At 45.6% G+C, this 25,650-nt stretch overlaps 1 protein-coding gene across 1 annotated transcript in view; it reads right to left on the reverse strand.

Moving 5' to 3' along the window:
- The window catches only part of NEMF (nuclear export mediator factor), a 91,018-nt gene extending 67,037 nt beyond the window's left edge, over nucleotides 1–23,981 (reverse strand). Inside the window, exons 1-9 of the mRNA XM_068254170.1 lie at nucleotides 23,864–23,981; nucleotides 23,553–23,621; nucleotides 21,206–21,308; nucleotides 13,116–13,241; nucleotides 11,043–11,191; nucleotides 5,657–5,724; nucleotides 5,071–5,157; nucleotides 4,779–4,852; nucleotides 2,976–3,046 (exon numbers count right to left, since the gene is read on the reverse strand). Of these exons, the coding sequence (XP_068110271.1) occupies nucleotides 2,976–3,046; nucleotides 4,779–4,852; nucleotides 5,071–5,157; nucleotides 5,657–5,724; nucleotides 11,043–11,191; nucleotides 13,116–13,241; nucleotides 21,206–21,308; nucleotides 23,553–23,621; nucleotides 23,864–23,922 (806 nt within the window). The 5' untranslated portion in view covers nucleotides 23,923–23,981. The remainder of the gene's footprint in view (nucleotides 1–2,975; nucleotides 3,047–4,778; nucleotides 4,853–5,070; nucleotides 5,158–5,656; nucleotides 5,725–11,042; nucleotides 11,192–13,115; nucleotides 13,242–21,205; nucleotides 21,309–23,552; nucleotides 23,622–23,863) is intronic.
- Between the last annotated feature and the right edge of the window lie 1,669 nt (nucleotides 23,982–25,650).

Consider the following 25,650-nt stretch of genomic DNA (forward strand, 5'->3'; position numbering starts at 1 on the left):
TACTGCAGGAAAGTTCAAAGGATCATTATCTCTGCTCTGCTTTACAGTGCGGTTTGTAAACTGCAAATATGCAGAATGATGCAATGTTATAAAGAAAAAGCTATACAACTGAAACTGTTCTATTTATTATCTGTACTACACTTAAAGAACAAGCGACACCCATGCTAACCTAGAAATATAGAATAGTAGATAAATGCTACTTCTACTTACACTACAGATGTATTGTGCTATCCACGTAATGATTCCTGTGAATTTTATAAAGGAAAAGCAGAAAATCCTATTCTAGGCAGTGGCCATCTTGCCAAGCTAATGCTGACATCATATCCTCCCTGACTCTTGTTTCCCCCTCCCTTCTCTTGCTCATTGTGTATTCATTAGCTGCCCTCCTCCCAGAGTCTTCAGACACTCCCACTGAGGTGTATACTAACAACTGCACTGTCTTTTTTATTTACACATCCAATCACTGAGTCACCTCAGCCTTGCTTGTAAACACAAGTAATCAGCTAGATAGGGAAATAAATGGAAGAGGAGGAATATATTATAGATGAAAAGAACTTCCAGCATTCAACTCTTTGGCACTGTTTGGCACTAGGGCCAGTGCTCCTAAAGTATGTGATAACTACAAACCATAACTGCAGAAAAAGTTTTGCAAGTTTTAAATGCAGGATTAGCATCTTTATCACTTAATATACTAAGACCAGTTGCTGTTGAAATTTGATTTTTATGGTGACAATACCGCTTTAAAATGCATCATAATTTTTTTCTTTTGCTTCAGGTTTGCTTTAACTCACATATGACAAACTCCGGCCCGTGGGCCAAATCTGGCCCTCAGGGCCATTAAATTTATCCCTCAAGTGGTTTCCCCATTTTGCATTATGTTTGGCCCACTCTAGACCACCAGGGAAGCTATATTGGAGATGAAGCCCTAGATCACCAGGGAAGCCATATGGGGAGGTAGGGGGAAAGTACTAAACACCAGGTAACTTTATAAGGGAGAAAGGTGGCCAGTAGACATTGAGGTTGGCCCACGACAGGGTCCCAGTGTACAATTTTGGCCCACTTTGTATTTGAGTTTGACACCCCTGCTTTAACTGATCTGGCATGTCAGGGGACGCAGAACGTATCTAATAAGGGAAACCCCTTATTTATCAGGTTGGCCTGATGTGATAAAGACATCTTTGTTGTCTTTTGCAGAAAATTGGATTTTTGCTTTTTGCACTGGAATTAAAAAAAAAATAACATCTTGGATCTCATAACATGCTGTAGGCAACATATAAATCTATATACAAAATCACCAGTAGAGGTATTTATATGCATAAGATAAACGAAGTGAGAGGGGTGTGGAAGCTGCCGTATTTATTTTCTTTTAAAGGACAATTGAAGCGAGTGGTATAAGGAGGCTGCCATATTTATTTCTTGTTGAACAATACCAGTTGCCTGGCAGTCCTTCTGGCAGGCTGGCGTAGTGTCTGAATAACACCAGAAACAAGCATGTGGCTAATCTTGTCAGATTTGACAATGTCAGAAACACTTGATCTGCTGCATGCTTGTTCAGGGGCTATAGGTGAAAGTATTAGAGACAGAGGCAGGACAGTCAGGCAACTGGTATTGCTTAAAATGAAATAAATATGGAGGCCTCCATAGCCCTCTTGCTGCAGTTGTCCTTTAAGCAATACCAGTTGCCTGGCATCCTGCTGACCTTTCTAGTGTCAGTAGTGTCCGAATAACACCTGAAACAAGCATGTAGCTAATTTTGTCAGACATCTGATCTGCATGCTTGTCCAGGGTCTATTGCTACAAGTATTAAAGACGGAGGACCAGCAGGACAGCCAGGCAATGTGCATGGTTTTAAAGGAAATAAAAGGTCAGCCTCCAAATGCCTCTCACCTTGGGTTCCCTTTAATGAAAGATTGCGTTATATTAAAAAAAAATATATATATAATAATAATAATGTAAAATAACAATAGGTAAATAACTACTGCACCAAAAACGTAGCACCATTTTCTTCTCAGCAACCTCTAGCTGTCCTCTCAGGGCTGTTTCAAACTACAAGAGCTTTTCTAAGCACTTTGTGATTTTAAAAGCTCTTGCTAATGTTATCCTATGTGTGTGTTCTCACTGGAGCGATGTGGTTTTGTAAAATACCCCCATAGCATTGCACTGGCAAGAGGTTTTCAAAATCACTAGCGCTTAAAATGCTCTTGTAGTGTGAACAAGCCCTCACTCCTAATCCATTTAAAGAGGATCTGTATCGAACAAAAATGCCCCTGAGGGGTACTCCTCTCGGGAGGGGGAAGCCCTCTGGATCCTATTGAGGCTTCCCCCGTCCTCCTCCGTCCCACGGCGGCAGAGATAGAGCTCCCCGAACAGCAGGGATGTAAATATTTATCTTCCCGGCTCCAACGCAGGTGCAGTAGTGGCTCTCGGCGGAAATAGCTGATCCAAGTCGGGTGCGCTCTACTGCGCAGGCGCAAGAGTTCCGCCTATTTTCGGCCCGAGAGCTGCAACAGTGCCACCCGCTGGAACAGGGAAAGGTAAATATTGCACAGCCTGACAAATTGTCAGCTGTGCATTCCGTGGGCCAGAGTGAGACCGCCGTGGGATGGAGGAGAACGGGGGAAGCCTCGATAGGATCCAGAGGCTTCCCCCTCCCAAGGCGATTACCCCCAGCGGCATTTGTTTTTGTACCCAGTCTCTTCAAGGCCATGACAGACTGTAGGTGGAAGAAAGGCATGGCTTCAGCTAACAGAGCAGCCACTCAGGCCTAAAGGGGAGTGTTTCAGGAGTGTGAGGAGGAGCTGTCAGTCCATGGCAATCTCTGTGGAGCAGATTGTTTTGCAAAAACTACCTACAAAATTTTTTATGCATAATGGATTTAAATCATTTTGTTTCAAATGCATATAAAAGCTACAGTATGTCTGAACTAGGACTTCAACAAATCCTGCAGGTCCTGTAAAGAAGATGATTATTCTCACGTTAGAATGTCTTCAGAGGGTTTATCCGGCTCCAGGCTTGGCTTCTTCTCCTTCTTCTGGATTATGTAGCCCTGTAGGGAATATGTAGGGGCATTAAATGTGGAGAAATGCTGCCATTACCCTGGGAAAAAAAAAATCCTGGCTCTGGATATCAGTTAGTAAAGGGTTAAGTCTACCAGCAGACACTAGGTGGATGGTTAGATTAAAGGGGTTCTTTAAACTGTATTAAAAAAAAAAAAACTTTCACTTACCTGGAGCTTCTACCGGCCCCCTGCAGACGACCTGTCCCACAATGGTCCTTACGTATCCTCCTGTCCCCCGCCGCAGGTCACTTTCTATTTATTCGTCTAACTCAGGGGTCTCAAACTCGCGGCCCTCGATACAATATTTTGTGGCCCTTGCAGGCAAAAGCTTCCTTATAGTTCGCTTCAGTGCTCCCAAGTAATCCGCCGCATTCCCGCCGCTAAACGAGGGCTGCGAGCCCCCAAAGCGCCCGGGAGGCAATCCGCCGGCATTTCCTGGAAGGGGCAGAGCTTTCAGCTGTGCCCCTCCTGACGTCATTCGCGCACGGATCGCCGCCTCTCCCCGCCCCTCTCTGTGAAGGAAGAGTGAGAAGGGCGGGCAGAGGCGGCGATGCGCCGCGATTGTGAAATTCCTTATGCGGCCCAGCCTCATCCTGACTTTGCCTCCTGCGGCCCCCAGGTAAATTGAGTTTGAGACCCCTGGTCTAACTAGACGAACAACACTGTGTCTGCATGGACACTTGCGCACTCGCTCCCACTGTTGGGACCGTCTTGCGCAGACGCAGTATGAGAAAATTTTGTATTGCACCTGCTCCCGGCGGTGTGAGCGAGGGCGCCCAGTGGCTGTGGCCATGCAGGCGCAGTGTTGTTCGTCTACTTAGACAAATTAAAAAAAAAAAAAAAAAAAGTGACCTGCGGTGGGGGACAGGAGGATCCGCGAGGACCAGCGTGGGACAGGACGCCTACAGGGGGCCAGTAGAAGCCCAAGGTAAGTGAAACTTATTTTTTACACAGCTTAAAGAACCCCATTAAGGTACACAATATGGCGGTGGGTGGGTGCAGAAAAGTGTAAAGGTACGCAAAGTGCACAAACACCACAACAAACCATTTACACGACTTGTTTTTTCTGCGCACCAACCAACCAAACGACCAACTCATTTCCATACTGCACGTGCAAGCGAAATGACGGACTGCATGATATGGCCACATTCAAAACAAGTACGTAGTTCAGGTGACGTTGTACACACGTGGCCAACTGCCCAATATCAGCCCAACAGTCGTGTGAGTTGATAAACCGGATGGATCGGGCAAACCACCTGTTATCAGTCACTCGTCTAGTCGTTTGCCACACCTGCACATGCCTGATTATCGTCCAACAGACAAAAATCATACGACATAAGGTGGTTTGGTTGAACGTGTGTATGGGGCCTTAAGGATAGGTTCATAGTAGCAATAGGGGTAGTGTCAAGTATCTGAAACAGTTGGATTATTGTGGCTCTGTACAATTGACAAGCTGAAACATCATTGCATTCCAGCAGTACTGGAGGGTTGTTTAGCTTTCAGGGACAACAAAGGTATTGATTGCACATTCAGCAGCAATGCATTGTGGGACACCTAATATGCTTGCTCCAACCTGAATAATCGCAAATACCTTCTGCCTTAAGACAGCAAAATTCTGTTTTAGAAATTAAAATGAATGTCTTATTGACGATACTGTAGGTTCAACTGCAACATCAGTGTCTATGTTATCAGAGAGCGCTGCAGGCAATATATACCTCACCTTTCCCTTATAATTCATTGTTGTGTCCATGTACTCCTCTGCCTTCTGCAATGCCAGATGAACTTTCTCCAAATCTATTCAACAAAAATAAACCCAAGAACATACGCAATTAACCAAATATACCAAGGAAGGACAATCAGGAACAAAGCTAAATAATCTGCACCATCTGCTTCAATGAATATACTTTGCAGTTGAAGCAGCAAATACTGGTGGTTGTTTGGTGTGTTGTAGTTCTATGTAACCAGTGTTGGTACAGTACCTTTTTTACAGTTTTGCTCATTAGATTTCTCACCTGCTTCCTCTGTCAGCTGGTCTGCTTTAATATTTCCAGACAATCCAGTATCCATCAGGCAATGCTCAATCAGTGTAGCCCCATAAGCTACAATAAAACAGAGAATGATTAGACCTGTTCCTCTTTAGACAGCCAAACTCTATACCTGCATTTAAAGGGGGCTTAGATGCTTTCCTTGCGTTGAAAGACATCCATGGCTACAATTACTAGGTTATGCCTAATGATGTTGATCCAGGGATTTTATCTGATTGCCATGTGGAGTCGGGAAGGAATTTTTCCCTTTTGGGGCTAATTGGACCATGCCTTGTGGGGTTTTTTTCGCCTTCCTCTGGATCAACAGGGATATGTGAGGGAGCAGGCTGGAGTTGTACTTTGTACTGGTTGGACTCGATGGACGTATGTCTTTTTTCAACCAAAGTAACTATGTAACTAAACAGGGAGCAAAAGTATGCATGTTGTTTCCATTTCATTTTTGTACACACTGGGCAATAAATAATAAAAGGGATGAGGTCATTGCTTGCTATGGGCAAGAAGAAAGTTCCTCATTGAGACACTTACACAAGTAGAAACTACAAGGCCTACTTACGGAGATGGGGGTTTAGGATCCTCTTCACTTGGTCTCCTTTTTGAGCACTTGCTATGATCTCTTTTAATCTAAACGACACATAGAAGATTTGCTTAGATCTCATCACTTACATCATTTTGAAATACATTTTGAACTGCTGCTGTACCTGCCTGCTACTTGGCCCATAGCAAAAGTGCTTTGTGGTGGAATGCTTAGCATTAAATTGTCTGAGAGCAGCTATAACACTAAAGGTGGCCACACACCATACACTTTTTTAAATATGTGTTCAATTTAAGAATTGCAATCAATTTTTCTAACTAATTGTAATATTTCAAAAATATGACCAATGTACCACTAGAGATGTCGCGAACCTTCGCTGAAGGTTCGGTTCACGCAATCTTTCGCAAACCGCAATAGACTTCAATGGGGAGGCGAACTTAAAAATTTAGAAAAATTTCTGCCGATTGGAAAAATGATAGAAAATATGTTTCATGGGGTCTAATACCTGGAGGAAGACATAGTTGAGTAAAATACACATCAAAAGTCCCAGAAAAAAAAAAAATCTTAAATTTAATACAAAGCAGTGTTTTAAAGTCAGAAATCTCATTGAATGTTCAATTGTAGGCCTACACTACCTTATGACATCAGTAATCCTCTCTCCCTCCTCGCTCTCTCTTTCCTCCCTCCCTCCCTCCCTCCTCCCGGAGGGAGAAGGGTCTCATCTTCCAGGGAATTGTAGTATTTCAAATGCCAGCTTACATACCGTGGCTGGGAATTGAACCCAGGCTGGGCATTGAACCCAGTTCTCAGTGTGCGGTAGGTAACTCATTTAACCACTATACCACCACCACCAACACTACATGCTGAAGCCAGCCTAGCATGTACCATTATGATCAATCCAAGAGAAAAATTAGCTTGCTTAATCCATGGAATTGTACTATATCAAAAGCCAGCTTACATACCGTGGCTGGGAATTGAACCCAGGCTGGGCTGGGAATTGAACCCAGGTCTCAGTGTACGGTAGGTAACTCATTTAACCACTATACCACCAACAAAACTACATGCTGAAGCCAGCCTAGCATGTACCATTGTGATATACCCAAGAGAAAAATGATCTCTCTCTCTCTCTCTCTTTTCGGACTTGATGCCATTGAAGTGAATTTTCAGCTTAAAACCATCAACGGATACCGGCAGAAATTCACAGGCGATTTTTTAATTCCGCCAGATTGAAAAAGCAATTCCGTTCCGACCAATCGGAACAACCAATTTCCGCCTAAAATTGCGGAAAATACAATTCCGCGGAAAGCGGTGACCATCCCTACGAGAGAGAGAGAGAGAGAGATGAATCTACCTGGCTACTATCTGGGGTTCTCTTTGGACAACTGTTGAACACAAAAGGCAAGGCCATGCCTGGGTGGGCTTGAACCACCAACCTTGCAGTTAATAGCCAAACGCACTAACCAATTGTGCCACACAGACTGTGTACCACAAAGACTGTGCATGCAGTTGCTGTTGAATGACTTTAAGGGGATGTATGTGTGTCTTTTGGAGGGAGGCGGAAAGTCTGCTCCAAGAAGTTTCAGCATGTAGTGTTGTTGGTGGTATAGTGGTTAAATGAGTTACCTACCACACACTGAGACCTGGGTTCAATTCCCTGCCCAGCCTGGGTTCAATTCCCAGCCACGGTATGTAAGCTGGCTTTTGATATAGTACAATTCCGTGGATTAAGCAACCTAATTTTTCTCTTGGATTGATCATAATGGTACATGCTAGGCTGGCTTCAGCATGTAGTGTTGTTGGTGGTATAGTGGTTAAATGAGTTACCTACCGCACACTGAGACCTGGGTTCAATTCCCAGCCCAGCCTGGGTTCAATTCCCAGCCACGGAATGTAAGATGGCTTTTGAAATACTACAATTCCCTGGGAGAAGGGAGTGAGGGAGGAGGGAGGGAGAGAGGATAAGGAATAACAATCAGCTAGGAACAAATCTACACGATCCTAACTAAACTCTCCCTAGCAGAGTCTGCAGCAGCTGTCCCTTAACTAATTACTGTAGGCAGACGAGTGAGTAAAACGACTGCAGAACCTTGCCTTTTATAAGGGGGGGTGGAGCTCCAGGAGTGAGTGTAGCCTGGTTGGTGACAATGTGCCTGCTGACAGTGATGTAGAGGGTCAAAGTTCTGCTCAATGAAGCACTATGGGGCGAATCGAACTTCCGCAAAAGTTCGCCTTCGCCGGCGAACACGAACCATCTAAAGTTCGCCTGGAACTGTTCGGGACATCTCTATGTACCACACACATTTGTTAAATTTTTCACAATTAGGATAAAAATGATTGGAAACTGAGAAAATTGCTAGGGTGTGTATGTAAATAAATTGACAAACACACACAATCTTTAGAAAAATTTAAGAAAAATTTCCAGCATTCCGGATCAGTAAAAATCGAAAAAAAACGGGAAAGCTGATCGGATTTTTCAGTCAAAGGGGAAAAAAAAAGCGTTCTATTTTTTTGGGAGATTGATCATATTTATCAAATTGCCGTAAAATTGGATCATTTTATTGTATTGTGTGTGGCCACCTATAGAAATTTTAGGGAATGTTCATGACCATCTCTACAAAATTGAAAACAGTTTAACTAAATTAACTCAGGCTGCCAGGTACATGGTATTAAGTGATCACCCTTATCCGAATTTCAGCTCTTCCTATTCAGTAAGCCAGTACCTATTCAGTAGGGAGTCCTTGGGCAAGACTTCCTAACACTGCTACTGCCTACTAGTGGCTGCAGCTCTCAAGTGCTATATATTTAATAACTATACAAATGCTGGATTTTAAAAAAATAAAAACCACAATTCCAATTTGGCGATATGTAGAGCATACAGCCTGAATTTAATGTTAATGTTTACAGTACAGTATATCTACTCCCCTAAAAACTTCATCTAAAGTCCAGGGGAGTAGATATTCGTAATCCCGCTGTGCTTGCTCTCGCTCGCTTGTGCACGTACTCGTTCTCACTGCTGCACGTTAGCCTGGAGATCAATGAATGGGAACACAGGTTCCCATTCATTGTTCTAGTTCCCCGTGTCAATGATCGCGGCATCAAATAGATGTCTGCGGCCATTTGTAAACACTGTAAGTTACACTTACACGCATTAGTTCCTGTTTGCGTACTAAAAGCACATGCAGGAAACTAATAATTGAGGACATCTTGTGGCCATATTGTAAAATTACATCTACATTCATTTGTTTTAATAAAGAGACCAACACAATTTAGAAATTAACCCCTTACCTCCCACACTCTCTCATAAATACCCAAATAAAACTTTTGCATAAAAAAAATAAAAAAAATTACAATGAAAAAACAAACAAAAGCAAAACATAGTTTCCTTAGGGACTGAACTTTTTTTTAATATGTATGTCAAGTGGGTATATTACTGTTATTTTTTAAATTATGGCCTTGTAAATAGCAATGGACGCAAAACTGAAAAAATGCATATTTATTTCCAAATAAAATATTAGCGCCATACATTGTGATAGGGACTTGTAACGATCGGTGTCAGCACACAGAGAGAATCTGATTATTGGTGATCTGCAGTATCACCAAGAATACAGATTATACCTGATTATTGATGATCAGCAGAATCACCGATAATCTAGCAGAATCACCGATAATCTAAGTATAACTAACCTCTGGACACCTTTATAATGTGAGTGTTTGGTGCAACAGTAATGACTTTGAGTAAGACCACCCGAGGAGCAGGTGGTCTCTGGCAGTATGGGCAATACCGCCTTTTGGGAAGTACAAAAACCGTCCAACAGCCTGAGGCCTCCAAAGGGGTAGGGTCCCAGGCTGAAGGTAGGAAGAACCTGTGAGTGAGTGACACCTGAAAGGTGGATGTCACTAGCAGGTCTGGAGACTATCTCGAAGGAGAGAGATTGCTCTCTAGGTCGGGCAAGCCAGGTCGGCAACACAAAGACAGACAAGGTACATAGACAGAAGGCTGATTCGGTATCCAAAGGCAGGCAGGGTTTGGCAACAGATAATCAGATATGCGTAGGTACCGAATCAGAAAGCAGAGGGATAGTCAGGAATTCAATAGGTCTTAACAAATATCAACAATGCCTAGTCTTGGGTGTGAGGTCCGTGGTCTCGACACCCTGGAACTAGTCTGGAGTATAACAGAATGATAACACAGAGTCCCTAATCTTGGGTGTGAGGTCCATGGTCTCAACACCCTGGAACTAGTCTGAAGTATAACACAATGATAAACAGAAGTAATCTGGCTCAGTGTGAATTCCCAGGTCCTCCTGGTTCTAACACACTGTAGGATCTGACTGAGGTCTGAGTACTTCCACGTAAGTGTTCGCAACGGCAGACAACTTGAGACTGAGCAGCAGTGACTATATATAGAGCAGCGCTCTCCGGCGCCACCCATCAGCGATCAACCAATAGCCACTTGCTTTGAGGTCAGCTGACCAACCTGGTCAGCTGATCCCTCTTTGTCATAAAGGTTATGCCTCTCAGCGCGCGCGCGCGTGTATTCCTCAGCCTGTGTGAACTAACAGGCCCAGCCACACCAGACGCAGGCTGCTGTGTGCAAACCGCCGCGCTGGACGCGGAATCAGCCACCTTGCCGCTAGTACACGCGGCGGCTTTTCCGCGTTTTATCACAGAACTTAATTTGGTGCAATGACCAGGACAAATGGGCAAATAAAATACGTGGGTTTTAATTATGGTAGCATGTATTATTTTAAAACTATAATGGCTGTAAACGGAGAATGATTTTTTTTTAAAAAAATTCTTAAATATTCCCATTAAAAAGCATTTAGAAAAAATAATTCTTAGTAAAAGGTACCACCGAAAGAAAGCCTAATTGGTGGCAAAAAAAACAAGATACAGATCTTTTCGTTGTGAGAGGTAGTGGTAAAGTTATTGGCAAATGAATGGGAGGAGCTCTGAAATGTGAAAATTGCTCTGGTCCATAAGGGGAAAATACACTCAGTGCTGAAGTGGTTAACAGAATAGAAAGCCACTTGCTCACCAGGCCTCATGCTGCAGTCATGCTAGAAATCTGGTCAAGAGGCATTCCTTTGGACCCTCTCTACAAGGTACTAACTGCCTATTGATAAATGTCCCAGCAGACAGTGTTTGGGACCTTAACATCAACCTACATGTGCAACTATGCCTGAACAGAGGGTAGGTGGGTAGTCAGGTGTAATCTAAGAGCTCTGATAGGCTGGTGCAAATAGGCTCTGCCCAATGGGTGGCATCAGGGGTTACTGTACACAAAGCAGGGCATGCTGACTCCACCAGTACATGGGAAAAGGTCATACTAAAACCAAGCTCAATTTCAATAAGAAGCAATCTGCCATAACCATTGCAGTCCTGTCTGGCAATGTACTTATCATACCTCTCCATGCTAAGCAGCGGGTCGCGGGCTTTGGCGTTACTAACAGGATAATGTTCTCGGACTGCAAACTTGACATCATCAGCTTCATCTGTGCGGAACCTCAGGATGTTGAGAATGAGATACTCGTGGTCTGTGAGAACAATGTTACCCTGCAGTGAAAAAATACATAGGTGACCCAGTAACATGGCCTGCAATTATCAAGGGACAGATGGAGAGTGTCTGTTGCCCACACACCAGGTTTAATTATGAAACCACATCATAACGAATTACAGCACAACTATGAAAGTACAGGGCAGCACTCCCTGATAAGTCTGTACACTGTGCTGCTCTAGGTTTCAGTACAGACAGCTGAGGAGAATTCTGGTTTGAGCATCTAATTACTCCTGGAAGAAGTGCAATACTTGCTGCCTGGTTTCCACACCTGCACAAACTAAGTGGCTGACAGGAAGCTCTGAATTGCCCAGTCCTGACAGTGGATAGTGTACTGGTTAAGGGCACCACCTTTGACATGGGAGACCAGGGTTCGGATCCTGGCTAGGACCAGTACCTATTCAGTAAGGAGTTCAAGGCAAGACTCCCTAACACTGCAGGGTGGCCTCTTGAGCGCGTCCTTAGTGGCGTCAGCTCTTGATTGCTTTGAGTTTGAGAGGAGAAAAGTGCTATACAAATGTTCAGATTATTATTATTTTTAAGGCCCGGTTCACATTAGCGGTCGCCGTCCGGAATCGCCGTGCCGGAGCCGGACCGCATGCAGAACGGACGGAACGGACGCACGGCATAGCAATGAAAGCCTATGCGTCCGTTCACATGCGTCCGTTTCGTCCGGACCGGATCCGGACCCCGGCATAAGACCCAACATGCGCTATTTTTTGGTCCGGCTCCTCCGGCAGCCGTATCCGGAGCGGAGCCGGACTGCACCATCCGGCCAATACAAACCAATGAGAACCGGAGAGCGCACAACACACTGGCTAAAAATCCGGATGTTCTACCCCACTTCCTATGCGTATTATAGCGGCGATTTTGGATGGGGACACATGGGCAAGCATTTTGGAGTGGAGCAGCAGTGACTTTAAACGTGCTGGAGATGTTGGCAGTATGTCGGAGGTGGAGGAGAGTGCTAAACAGCGGAGGGAGTGATTCCACAGGTCCACCTTCTGCTGACCTCCCAGACCCCAACATTTTTATTCGGTTTCTACTATCTTTTGCCAAACGGATCCGGATCGCATCCTGATGAACACCTGATGCAACCTGACCGGATCCGGATCAGAACCGTACGGTTCCGATCCGGATTCGGTCCGGATCCGGTCAGGTCATCCGGTCCGTTTGGCAGGGAACCGCAAGTGTGAACCGGCCCTAAGACAGATAATCCAAGTTTACTTATAGTAAAATAGTTTACTTATAGTTTAATTATAGTAAACACAAAAGGAATATGTACTCTACATGTATCTAGCAGACATGCATAACACACACACACACACACACACACACACACACACACACACACACACACACACACACACACACACACACACACACACACACACACACACACACACACACACACACACACACACACACACACACACACACACACACACACACACACACACACACACTTAGAAATGAGCTCCTCCTCTAGAGAACAGAACACACTTATGTAAAAAGGACATTGACCCTTGGAACAGCTCCTGACTATGTCATCAGTATAAGTAGGACACATCACATTGCTAGAAATATATTATTTGCCCAATGACAGTCTATGGGCCTGATTCACAAAGCGGTGCAAAGTGTTTGCACGCCTGTGAAAAGCCCCTTATCACGCCTAAACTCAGTTTAGGCGTGATAAAATGAAACTCGCGCAAAGTTTTGCGCGCGCAATCGCGCGGCACACGGTGCAGTGCGCGCGATGCGCCCATTAAACCCTATGGGCGCTGCGCGCGGAATTACGACTTTGCGCGCGATAAAGAGCACAAATCGGTGCTAACTCAGCGGTGCAAAGCTTATCACGCCTAAAGTCTTTTAGGAGTGATAACTGAGTTATCACCGCTTTGTGAATCAGGCCCTATGTCTTACCCGGTCATACAGCTCCACAATAAGGTGGTACGCAGCATCATCTGAGCCAAACTGGAGGTCCACAATCCTGTCCACCCCGAGCTGTTTAACACTGACCAGCCGCCTGGAACGTAAATGCTTCCTGCACTACAGAGACAAAAGTGACAGATTATAACTTCAAGAGGGAAAAGCAAGTGTTATCTTCAAGAGAAAATGTATAAAAGAGACCTGAGTGGGGAGAACAAGTAGCCCGACATTTAAAGTACAGAAAAGTGACCGAACGAAATCTAAAACAATATTAATATGCATGATAAATGAGCAAATGGGGTAATTAAAAGGATACAGTACATATACTGTATATTAATACAATTGTATACAGATACATCAATGTGTCAAGTTTGTTGCATAATATAGTTTACAATGTAAGCATCAATGGCCTTGGAGCTTTGTGGACTATACCATACAACCTAAGGGGGGAGGTCAACAAATCGTATAAGAGATTTCATACAAATAAGACCATAGCTCTACAAGTTTTGTGATACAATGTTCACTTCCTCAGGACCCTTTTACAGATGTATACTTATCAAATGACACAAGGGTAAGTAATAACACGAGTCTAAGAGGATGAAAAGAATTGCTGCCATGTGTGGTATCTGAGGCGGCGTGGCATAGTCCACAAAATCTCCAGGGCTATTGATGACCTTTCAGAATATTAAAGCAAACCTAAACTTTGAAAAATAAATAAAAACTTGGATACTTACCTAGGAAGAGGAAAGCATCTAAATAGTCCAGAGGCTGCCCACACCCTCATCGACCCAACTGCCGCGCTCCCTTTTCCGCACGAGCATGGCCGTACTGTGCCTGTGCGAGTACAACTGCACCTAAACAGAAGCGCAAAACCACTTGAGAGGAAGCAATTCAGCTTACAAGCGTGACGGTACTTGTGCAGGCGAAGAATGGCCATGTGCGTACAGCGCGGGGAGCGCGGCCACAAGAATATCTCTAACATATCTGTGTGCAGCAAGCGTGGGGGCGAGGAGGAGATGGGGAGCCTCTGGCCTAGCCAAAGGCTACCAACATATACAAAATTACGGGTTATCAGCCACCTTAATGTGCCAAGTATCAAAATTTTATTAATAGGGGAAAGGGGACATGGTGAATCTTCAATAATATACACATATAAAAAGAACACTCATGATTCAATAATTAAAATTGCATATGCAAAAGCTAGTATAGCCATCAAACCAGCAATAGACAATACATATTCCAGTTCAGTATAGCATATATATGGAAAATATCTCACATGCATACTCCAAACACCCCGCGCTAGCATACTGGTGCCCTGTGAATATAATATTTGATGGGAGCCCCCCTTAGATATTCCACACTCCAGTGAGAACTCCAGGCAATGGCCACAGTTAATGGAATAGCATAATCGCCCCACTATGTCTCCATATAGTCGGGGCCAACATGGACGCCAAGCACTCATCAGCGCGAAAGCGTGGCTGGAAGCTTAAGCTGCGTGGCTCCGCCCACCTGGGAGCCTGCGGAGCCACGCAGCTTGAGCTTCCAGCCACACTTTCGCGCTGATGAGTGCTTGGCGTCTCGTGTCCGGTTGATCCTCCCGCTGATGGTCTCGCTGGAGGGAGACAGCTGACTGTATCGCACCCAGCGTGGGGTAGCTTGATCGCTGTGGGGAGTAGATGATAAGGACGGCTCTGCACTTGTCCAAGCAGCCTTATGAGCAGTGAGAGAAACCGTATCCTGTGTACCGGAAATGCCAAAGAAATGCCAAAGAAAACGCCAGTATCTGTGATTGGTGAGACCCATCCGTTATTTCCCCTATGTGGATATGTGAATTGTCATCACTCCTAGGATATATGCCATGTTGGCCCCGACTATATGGAGACATAGTGGGGCGATTATGCTATTCCATTAACTGTGGCCATTGCCTGGAGTTCTCACTGGAGTGTGGAATATCTAAGGGGGGGCCCCCATCAAATATTATATTCACAGGGCACCAGTATGCTAGCGCGGGATGCTTGGAGTATGCATGTGTGAGATATTCTCCATATATATGCTATACTGAACTGGAATATGTATTGTCTATTGCTGGTTTGATGGCTATACTAGCTTTTGCATATGCAATTTTAATTATTGAATCATGAGTGTTCTTTTTATATGTGTATATTATTGAAGATTCACCATGTCCCCTTTCCCCTATTAATAAAATTTTGATACTTGGCACATTAAGGTGGCTGATAACCCGTAATTTTGTATGATATGTTGGTAGTTAACTGTGTTTGGGTTTTGCCCCGCCCACTATCTTCAGTGTGGGTAAGATGGACAAGTAATTAGGGACAATTGGTTTGCCCCTTTTTCCCTATATACTAGCCAAAGGCTACCCTTTTACTTAGGTAAGTATTTTTCTTCCCCCCCATCTCCAGTTCCCTTTAATGTTTTGAATTTACACCATTCTATGTGCGATTTTCAAGAAAACACCCTTAAAAGCCTAAAAAAAAAAAAAAAGACCTACTTTACGACTATAGTGATATCGGGAAGATCAAACACACTCAAGCAAATTACGATTATTGATTTTATTATGCCCTTTCATAGGCAGGACTATGATTATTATAGCACATAGAATTATGTATGAACACCGTGTTTGCAGATATACTGTATAGTGTATCATCACCATGGTTCAAAATAGGGCCTTAGGTATGTTATAAACCCAGGTTTAATAAAAGGACAATTACTGGCCAAAAGTGTTTAAAGTGCACAGAGGAGCCCAAACTGGCGAACCCAAGGTGGGGGTGATATGGAGGCTGCCATATTTATTTCCTTTTAAGCAATACCAGTTGCCTGGCTGTCCTGCCGATTCTCTGCCTCTAATGCTGGGGATACACGGTACGTTTCTGTACCGTATATCGACCAGCTGATCCGGCCAGCTGATAATATTCAGCTTGCCCGATCATGCCGCTCGACCCGCGCCCGCTCGACTCCCGCCGGCGGACAATGGCAGGGAATCGAGCGGCTGATAAGGACCGCCGGCGGGGACAAGCGGGAATCGATCTGCGTGCACGGACGAGCGGGGACGTGGCTGGAGTCGATCCCGTGTATTACCAGCATAACACTTTCAGCCACATACCATAAACAATCATATACAGATCAGGTATCAGATTACTGATAATATTGTCAGATCCAGCAAAAGTATCTGCATTCTTGTTTCTGGTGTAATTCAGAGACTACTGCAGCCAAATAGATCAACAGGGCTGCCAGGCAACTTGTATTGTTTAAAAGGAAATAAATATGGCAGCCTCCATATCACTCTCACCTCCTTGTTCTTCAACGATGGCGACACAGTTCACGGTGTTTGGCCTGCATATACATTAGCTCTGTTTTGAACCATGGTGATGATGAACTGTGGCTTATTATTGCTATACTGTATATACCAATGTGATTATGTGTGCACTATAGAGATTGTTGGTCCAGTCAGACTATGTATGTTAAAGTGTACCTGAGATGGCAGGACATAAAAGTTTTATACATACCTGGGACTTGCTCCAGCCCTCTCCACGCCCAGCCTCGGACAGGCCCACCGAACCACCGATGGTCCCATCGGTGGGCCCCGGCCGTCCCGCCTCCTGGGGGCCCCAGTGCTAAAAAGGAGGGGGGCTAAGCGCAGGAAGGGGGGACATTGTGCACAGATCGGCGGGGAGGGGCGGAAGCCTCCCCCCCCCTCCCTCACCTAGGGGCCCCCCTTCCGCGCTCCCCCCCTCTCCAGAATTGCAGCCAGCGGCAGCAGCGGGGATGAATCACTTAACGGCATGACACGGAGATCCATAGCTCTGCGTGCCGCTGGCTGGTCTGGTCTCTCTCTGGCTCCTGAACTGACTGTCCAATCACGCTCTCGCAGGAAGTACTGCGAGAGCGTGATTGGACAGTCAGTTCAGGAAACAGAGAGAGGCCAGACCAGCCAGCGGCACGCAGAGCTATGGATCTCCAGTCGTCATGCTGGTAAGTGATTCATCCCCGCTGCTGCCGCTGGCTACAATTCTGGAGGGGGGGCCCCTAGGTGAGGGAGGGGGGTTTCTGGTCACTGCTGCCCACATTACGATTTTCAGGTGTCTGCTGCCCACATTACGATTTTCAGGTGTCTGCTGCCCACATTACGATTTTCTGGTCACTGCTGCCCACATTACGATTTTCTGATCACTGCTGCCCACATTGCGATTTTCTGATCACTGCTGCCCACATTGCGATTTTCTGGTGACTGCTGCCCACATTACGATTTTCAGGTGTCTGCTGCCCACATTGCGATTTTCAGGTGTCTGCTGCCCACATTACGATTTTCTGGTCACTGCTGCCCACATTACGATTTTCTGATCACTGCTGCCCACATTGCGATTTTCAGGTGTCTGCTGCCCACATTACGATTTTCTGGTCACTGCTGCCCACATTACGATTTTCAGGTGTCTGCTGCCCACATTGCGATTTTCAGGTGTCTGCTGCCCACATTGCGATTTTCAGGTGTCTGCTGCCCACATTGCGATTTTCTGGTGCCTGCTGCCCACATTGCGATTTTCTGGTGCCTGCTGCCCACATTGCGATTTTCTGGTGTCTGCTGCCCACATTGCGATTTTCTGGTAACTGCTGCCCACATTGCGATTTTCTGGTGTCTGCTGCCCACATTGTGATTTTCAGGTGTCTGCTGCACACATTGTGATTTTCAGGTCTCTGCTGCCCACATTACGATTTTCTGGTCACTGCTGCCCACATTGCGATTTTCAGGTGTCTGCTGCCCACATTACGATTTTCTGGTCACTGCTGCCCACTTTTGGGGGGGGGGTATCTGCCACCAACCTGATTGCATTTTGGGGGGGTATCTGCCGCCAATTTGATTGCATTTTGTGGGGGTATCTGCCGCCAACCTGATTGCATTTTGTGGGGGTATCTGCCGCCTACCTGATTGCATTTTGTGGGGGTATCTGCCGCCTACCTGATTGCATGTTGTGGGGGTATCTGCCGCCAACCTGATTGCATTTTGTCGGAAAATCTGCTGCGATTTGACTACTTGATGAATTATCATGAGGCATGTAACTACTTGAATATTTTATCTAAAATGTATCTGGTCGGACCTAATCTCTGTGAATAACACCGCTACTTATGTTGTGTTTTGTTTTTTTTTAAGTCTGCCCATGACTCATCGTGACCACGCCGATGTTCCAGTGCGTGGTGACACCCATTTACTTTCGCTGCGGCGCGCTGCGCGCGCCGCATGTGGACATATCCCTATTGGAGACTGTCCTCAGAAGTGCTCACAATCTTTTCCCTACCATAAACTCATGCAAAATTTCTAGAGTACATGTGTATGTGAGCCCAAAATGGGGGGGGGGGGGGGGGGGGGCGAGGAGGAGGGGATCGGGGGGGGGGGGGGGGGCCCGGGCTGAAACTTCCTTGGTGGGCCCTTAGTGTCCCAGTCCGACCCTGTCCACGCCGATCACTCCCTCACCGGCATCCTCCACCTCCTGGATCCATCGATAGAAGCTCCGTTATCCTCGGCCAGTCGGCGCATGTGCAGTCCGCCCGCGCTCAGGCGGCTGGGAGTGTTTTGCATCAGCGCAGTACTGCGCAGAACACTCCCAGCCGCAGGAGCGTTCTGCACAGAACACTTCCAGCCACGGGAGTGGGATAGGGGCATGTGGCCGCGCCAAGCATGCACAGTACACCCCAACTGGCCGAAGGAAATAGAGGTTCTACCAATGGATCCAAGAGGCGGAGGACGCCGGCGAGGGGGGCGATCGGCATGGAGGGGGCTGGAGGAAGCCCCAGGTCTGTATAAAACTTTTACGCCCTGTGATCTCAGGTTTACTTTAAATAGTTTTAAGGGATTTTGAGATATATATTCAATAAAAGATAACTGGTTTAAAGTTCAATGACCTCTAAGTATTGCCTGAAGGTTTTAATAGCAAAGCCCAATATACACGATACGATTACGATTCTATTTACGCTCCGATTAAATCCAACACGTCCAATCGGGATTCGATTTGATTCAATTCGATTTGCCATTGTTTTGCAATGGTAAATCGAATTGAATCGAATCCCGATTGGACATGTCTGATTTAATCGGATCGTAAATAGAATCGTAATCGAATCGTACAAAGAATCGTATCGTGTAGATTGGGCTTAATCACTAACCCATTTTATCACCTCCATGTACTATGAGGGTTTACCTTCACAATCTATTCATAGTATTCAAAATCTGTTGACCCCATACTAGATTGGTCAGTGATCAGCCAATCAAAATTGAAAGTGTGTGCCAGGCTTTAGTCCTCCCAGCATCCAGAGAACCTGTGATTTCTATTTTTTTTTTAAACTACATGAGGGAATACAAGAACATCATATCTTATTTAAAGGATAACTGAAGTGAGAGGGTTATGGAGGCTGCCATATTTATTTACTTTTAGGCGATGCACACTGCCTGGCTGCTACACCGATCCACTGTTAATACTTTTAGCCACAGACCCTGAACTAGCATGCAGATCAGATGTTTCTGTCAAAAATCTGACAAAATTATCTGCATGCTTGTCTCTAGTGCGACTTAAGCTAAGTACCCACGGGGGTACAATTGTAGCTGTCGCCGCACACGGGAGCGTGTGCGCGACAGTTCGGCGACAGTTCGGCGGCAGTTCGGCGACAGCTCGTCGCCAAATCCCTCTGCATCCACACGGCAGCAGAGGGATTAGCGATGCGGCGGAAGCTGTCGCCGAGTTTCCTTCCCCCCGCCGGAAGCTCCGTGTGGTGTGTGTGGGTAGCTGTCGCTAGCCCGCATACACATGCGGGGCTAGCGACAGTTCCGGCGAGGTTGCGGTGACGACTGTAGCCGGCGATTGAACAGTTCAATCGCCTGGCGACAGCTCCGACGGGCGACGGTTCGGGGCGCGCGCATCATACACACGGGGGAACTGTCGCCGCAACACGCGCGTGCCACGCGGTTGCGGCGACGGCCGTCCCCCGTGAGTATGGGCCTTTAGACACTATTGCAATCAAAGAGATCAACAGGATACCAAGCAACTGGTATTGTTTAAAAGGAAATAAACATGGCTTCCTCCATATCCCTCTCACTTCAGTTGTAATTTAATGCCCCCCCCCCCCCCCCCCCCCAAAAAAAAGAGAGGCACATTTTTGTGCTCAAAATAATAATGCATTTGACTCCCCCCTTCCTGGTCCTCCTGTTTTGAAACCTTATTCAGGGGAAGCCTGTTCTATTCCATGATTGAAACCAATGCTAAACTGCTTCACCGGGCATACCTGACTCCAGCTAGATCGCATACAATCTCTTCTGCAAATAGTAAATCTTACTTTAGAGGCTGCTCCATGGATGGCACTCTTTACCATATCTGGTGGACCTGCAATATAGCAATCTCCTTCTGGAATAAAATTGCTAACCTCATAACTAGTTACTAAACGCCCCTTTACTAAACATCCAGCCATCCTCCTATTGGGCTATAAGAGACCCTCCTCAAAATTCCCTACTCATCGCTTGACCTAATTCATCGCCATGGCAGCTAAATCATACTTAGCCTCGCAATGGCGTCAACCCAGACTGGTGCTTGATCCTGTGATCCAAAGGGTTCGTAGGCTTAATGAACGAATGAACGATTAATGAACGAATGCTTGCAATTACTAATGACCGCATGGATCAGTTTCAAAAAACTTGGGACCCATGGTTAGAATATGCCGATGCCCAGGGCCTTAGATACCCGATTTACTTTTCCTGATAGTCCACACATACGTCACTTTGCATGTATTAATAAGTCATAGGTATGTAACCTTAATTTGGCTAATAAGCTTTGTTCTTAACCACAAAATGGTTCTGTTCTTTATCTTTTTCTTTTTATTTGACTGATATGTTTTAATGTCAATATCAGTTATAATTGTACCCCATGTCTATTATGCTATTGGTTATTTTCCCCCCATTTGGGGCACAATGTCTGTCCATTTTTCTATGATGTTACAATAAAAACCTTTTGAAACTAAAATAATAATGCATTTGGAAATGATTACTGCTGACACACTTTAAAAAGCAACTAATGTAGTTTTCTTCAAACCTTCATTGCAAACCCGGATGGCATCATGTTTTTTGGCCATTCAAACTCTGTAGTGTGAATTCTGATCCCGGATTCCAGCAGAAGAACTGCCTTCGCATCTGGCCTGTGGACCAAAAATACAAATCCGTAAGCTAAATCATTTGGACAAACATGTTCAAACGGTAATAAAGGGCAAACTACTTTCAAACAATCTCTTTTACAAAACATGGAGACTGCATACAAGACACAAGGGGCTTGATTCATTTAGTTTACCGTGCTAAGCAGTGCAGGTTAAACCAGCGAGCGCATGCTACTGTCAGCGTAGCATGCACTCTTAAGCTATGCGCACTCCTTGAAGCTACGCATGCTCCTTTGAATTGCCACATCCGTGATACTTTACTAGCGCAGCTGATATAACGCTAATTACCATAGTAGCGGCCGCGCTAGTAAAGTATCGAAGTCACACTACCATACCATCACGCTGCACTTCAAAGACGCACATACAGCTCAAGAGTGCGCAATGAGAGCATTGTAGCACAGGTATTTGATGCTTTCCATGTACATGTATTTCCATGCTTGTAACAAGGTCACTAGAGAAGACCTGCCTATGTGTACTTACATTATAATAAAGCCTTGTATACACTGTGAATGCTTCTCAGCTGAAGCAGCTGGTGAGGGCCTCCTCTGCTAAGACGCTATTGTATGTTCATCAGCTCCAGACCCCTTGATTGGGCAATGAGAGATCTTCCTGGTGGATCATTTTGTCTGAGTGCATTTGTCTCCTTTTCACCCTGTCCACTCCCTCATGCTCTAGGCTTTCCTCCCCCTCTATAGCAACAGGACGCATCACTAGCCTGCAAGACAGCGATGCGTCTCTACAGACATGGTCCCAAATTGTTGCCCAAGGGCTTCTTGAATAAGTTTGTGCCTGTCCATGTAGTAACTAGAGATGGCCCAGCCTTGGAGAACTCATGGAGAAGCACATGATCAGTTTGATCAGCTGATAGATTTGTAAGCCTCTGATTTGCTGAGATGACTTCCTGGTTTAACACATGATCATGACCAGCAAATCAGAGGCTTACAAATCTACCAGCTGATCAAACTGATCATGTGCTTCTCCATGAGTTCTCCAAGGCTGGTAGTAACGTGGCCACAGGGGCAAGATGGCCCACACGTGCACAGTAGCAGAGAGCCACTCCTGCATGGCTTTTTCCTTCATGCCCGAGCGGCTCCATAGTATTAATAAAGACAGTTCATATGCGTTGCACTTCTTGGTGTTAACATATATCACCCGATGCAAGCCCCCCTTCATACAATCACTCACCAGATGTTGGGGTCTCAACAGACCACACTGCGCTTTCGGGGTGTATGGCCCCCCGTCACCTTTCAATCAGGCTGTCTCCCTCCCTCACATCTGGTGAGTGATTGTATGAAGGGGGGCTTGCATCGGGTGATATATGTTAACACCAAGAAGCGCAACGCATATGAACTGTCTTTATTGAAACGACTGGCCATAACCCAGAGTCTAGTTGCAGCACTTGGACTATATGATTGGTGCGCAGGGTCGCACATATTGATTTTGTGGACTGATTTTTATCTATTCACTGGTGAAATAGAGGCGAGCGCAGTTTTTATCTATCGGCTCCATAGTATTGCACAGGCGCAGACCGTCAGTGTGCCTGCGCTACTTCACAAACGGGAACACAGCAATGAAGAAGAAGAGGATGTTAGCGACCAGGTGCATCCCTTACTGAGGTAAGTATCTACATTTTTTTTATTGAGCAGAGACAATAAAACATTTTAGGAAACCTGTAAGGGGGGGGGGGGCCTGAAAAGTTTAAACTTCCCTGGGGCTTGTCCCGGCTCCCTGCAGACGTCCTGTGTCCACTCCAGGACATAACAATCCTCCGGTCCCCCGCCACGGCTCACTTTCATTTTCTCAGTTGGCAGGCCATGGCGCCTGCACATCCCTGGCTGCATGCGTCCTTGCTCCCACTCGCGTCGCCAGGAGCATCCTGCACAGGCACAGTACGAGGTTTTCTCGTACTGAGCCATGGCGGGGGACGAGAAGATCGTTTTGTCCTAGCACAGGCACAAGAGCCGGTAGAAGCCCCAGGTAAGTTAAACACTTTATTTTCTCCTACCAGGTTTGCTCTACTTTGAAAATGTTTAACTATAAAATAAAACCATGGGATATCTAAAAAAAAAAAGTCATAATTAGGAGTAGGAGGATAGATTATTTATCTATCTCATCAGTTTATTTTTATCTCGGGTTCACTTTAAATGCATGCACACAATCTCTAATGGCAGATGTGTTACTGAGCTGTAGCACAGAGTCAGACAGACAATATAGAATAGATGATCTTACTTTTGCAAGCGAATAAGATAAGTCTTGTTGTCCACATCATAGACGTTATACACTCGCATGCCCAGCAAACTAGGGAGTCAAGAGATACAATAATTATTGACGGGACATTTTATCACCAGGTAACATCCATTAGTATCAGAGCTGAGAAGGTCTCCTGTGTGGAATCAGAAGTGGAAGCATTCTCTGCACACTGCTGTCACTACAGATTAGCTTCTATAGCTGCTGCAGAGAATGCTGCCTTTGAGTCTCTGATACAGACATCTCTACTGCTGGATGTAACATATAACATACAATCACTGGGCTACTGTCACCTGTCACTGAGCTCCGAGATCACAGCTCGGATATCTATGGTGTTGAATCTGTTCTTCATGCTGCTCAGCAGTCTCAGCCAAATCTGCCCTCACTTGCAATGCTGATCATCAGCTTCAACTTCCTGCCTCATGTGCTCAGGAAACTACGGAAGCGGGAGGAGGTCAACTCTGCAAAGAGTTTAGCTAAGAGCTACCTCTAGTGGTAGAATTAAACAATTCTGACTAAATCCTACAAGGATGATTATATCACTGTAATTTTTTTACCCAATACATTTACCGGATGTATGGCAGATCTACCATGATGGTGATTATCACTGTATGGGCATGTTCGGGGGGTCAACATCTGCAAGGAGTTTGTATGTTCTCCCTGTGTCTGTGTGGGTTTCCTCCGGGCACTTTGGTTTCCTCCCACATTCCAGCAACATACAGTTAATTGGCTTCCCCCTAAAAATTGGCCCTAGACTATGATGCATACACTACACGATACATGCATACACATATGACTATGGTAGGGATTAGATTGTGAGCCCCTCTGAAGGATAGTTAGTGACAAGACAATACATACTCTGTACAGCGCTGCGTAATATGTTGGTACTATATAAATACTTATAGTATAAGTAGCCAGGTCTACAGGTGCCCCCAGTTTAGGTAGTAGGTCTACAGGTGCCCCCAGATTAGGTAGTAGGTATACAGTTTAGGTAGCCTGGAAGGGGGAGCGGGCACACACAGCAGCAGGGAAGGGGGGATGTCTCCCGCCTTCCCTCACCTGGCGCTCCTGCTCCCCCTTCCTCGCTTTCCCCTCCAGAGCGCAGAGTCCACTGGCAGTGGCGGGCGAACAGCTTACCTCTTTCAGGCGCGCGAGGGAAAACGCTGCATGCGGCTGACTGGTCTAGTGACGTCACTGACTAGACCGGGCAAGCGGCATGCAGAGTTTCCTTCCGCGTTGGCCAGCTGCTGCCACTTTGCTGGGGGAGGGGGAAGGGAGAGTTCCCCTCCATGTGTGTGTGCTCTCCGCCGTCCCATAAGCCGCACATGTGCTATAAAAAAATAAAATAAAAATAAAGATATGTAAAAAAAAAAAAAAAAAAAAAAAAAAAAACAGGTGCCTCTTAAAGAGAATCTGTACTCTAAAATTCTTACAATAAAAAACATACCATTCTATTCCTTATGTTCTCCTGTGCCCCTCTGTGCTGTTTCTGCCACTCCCTGCTGCAATCCTGGCTTGTAATCAACAGTTTTAGGCCTCTTGCACACTGCACGCGATTCCGATTCATATTCCGCTTTTTAATCAGTTTTTACATCAGATTCAGATTCCGATTTGCAGTGTGCAGGGAGAAAACTGCAAATCTGAATCTGAATCGGATGTAAAAACTGATTAAAAAGCGGAATCTGAATCTGAAACGCGTGCAGTGTGCAAGAGGCCTTAGGCAGTGTTTACAAACAAAAGACTGGCATCTAACCAAAGTATCATAGGCTGAGAACTAGCTTACTGTGTGACTCATGCAGAGCTTGGAGGGGGTGGGGGGGGGGGGGTGTAAAGCTTCTGCCAATGACAAGCAGTGCTGCACATTACACACATTCCAGCCTGAACCCGACAGACAGGACAGAGGAAAGGAGATAAGATTTATTACAGAGACAGTGCAAGTACGAATTAGGAAAGACTGCAGTAAGACAGACCACATTAGAACAGTAATAGGAACTTATAGGACAGAAGAAATAAGGCTCAAAATTTTGTTACGGAGTCTCTTTAAGAGATACGGGCCTGACTATAGGGGGTTTCATCAAGG

This window comes from Hyperolius riggenbachi, chromosome 9, assembly GCF_040937935.1.
Source record: "Hyperolius riggenbachi isolate aHypRig1 chromosome 9, aHypRig1.pri, whole genome shotgun sequence".
Classification (NCBI taxonomy): domain Eukaryota; kingdom Metazoa; phylum Chordata; class Amphibia; order Anura; family Hyperoliidae; genus Hyperolius; species Hyperolius riggenbachi.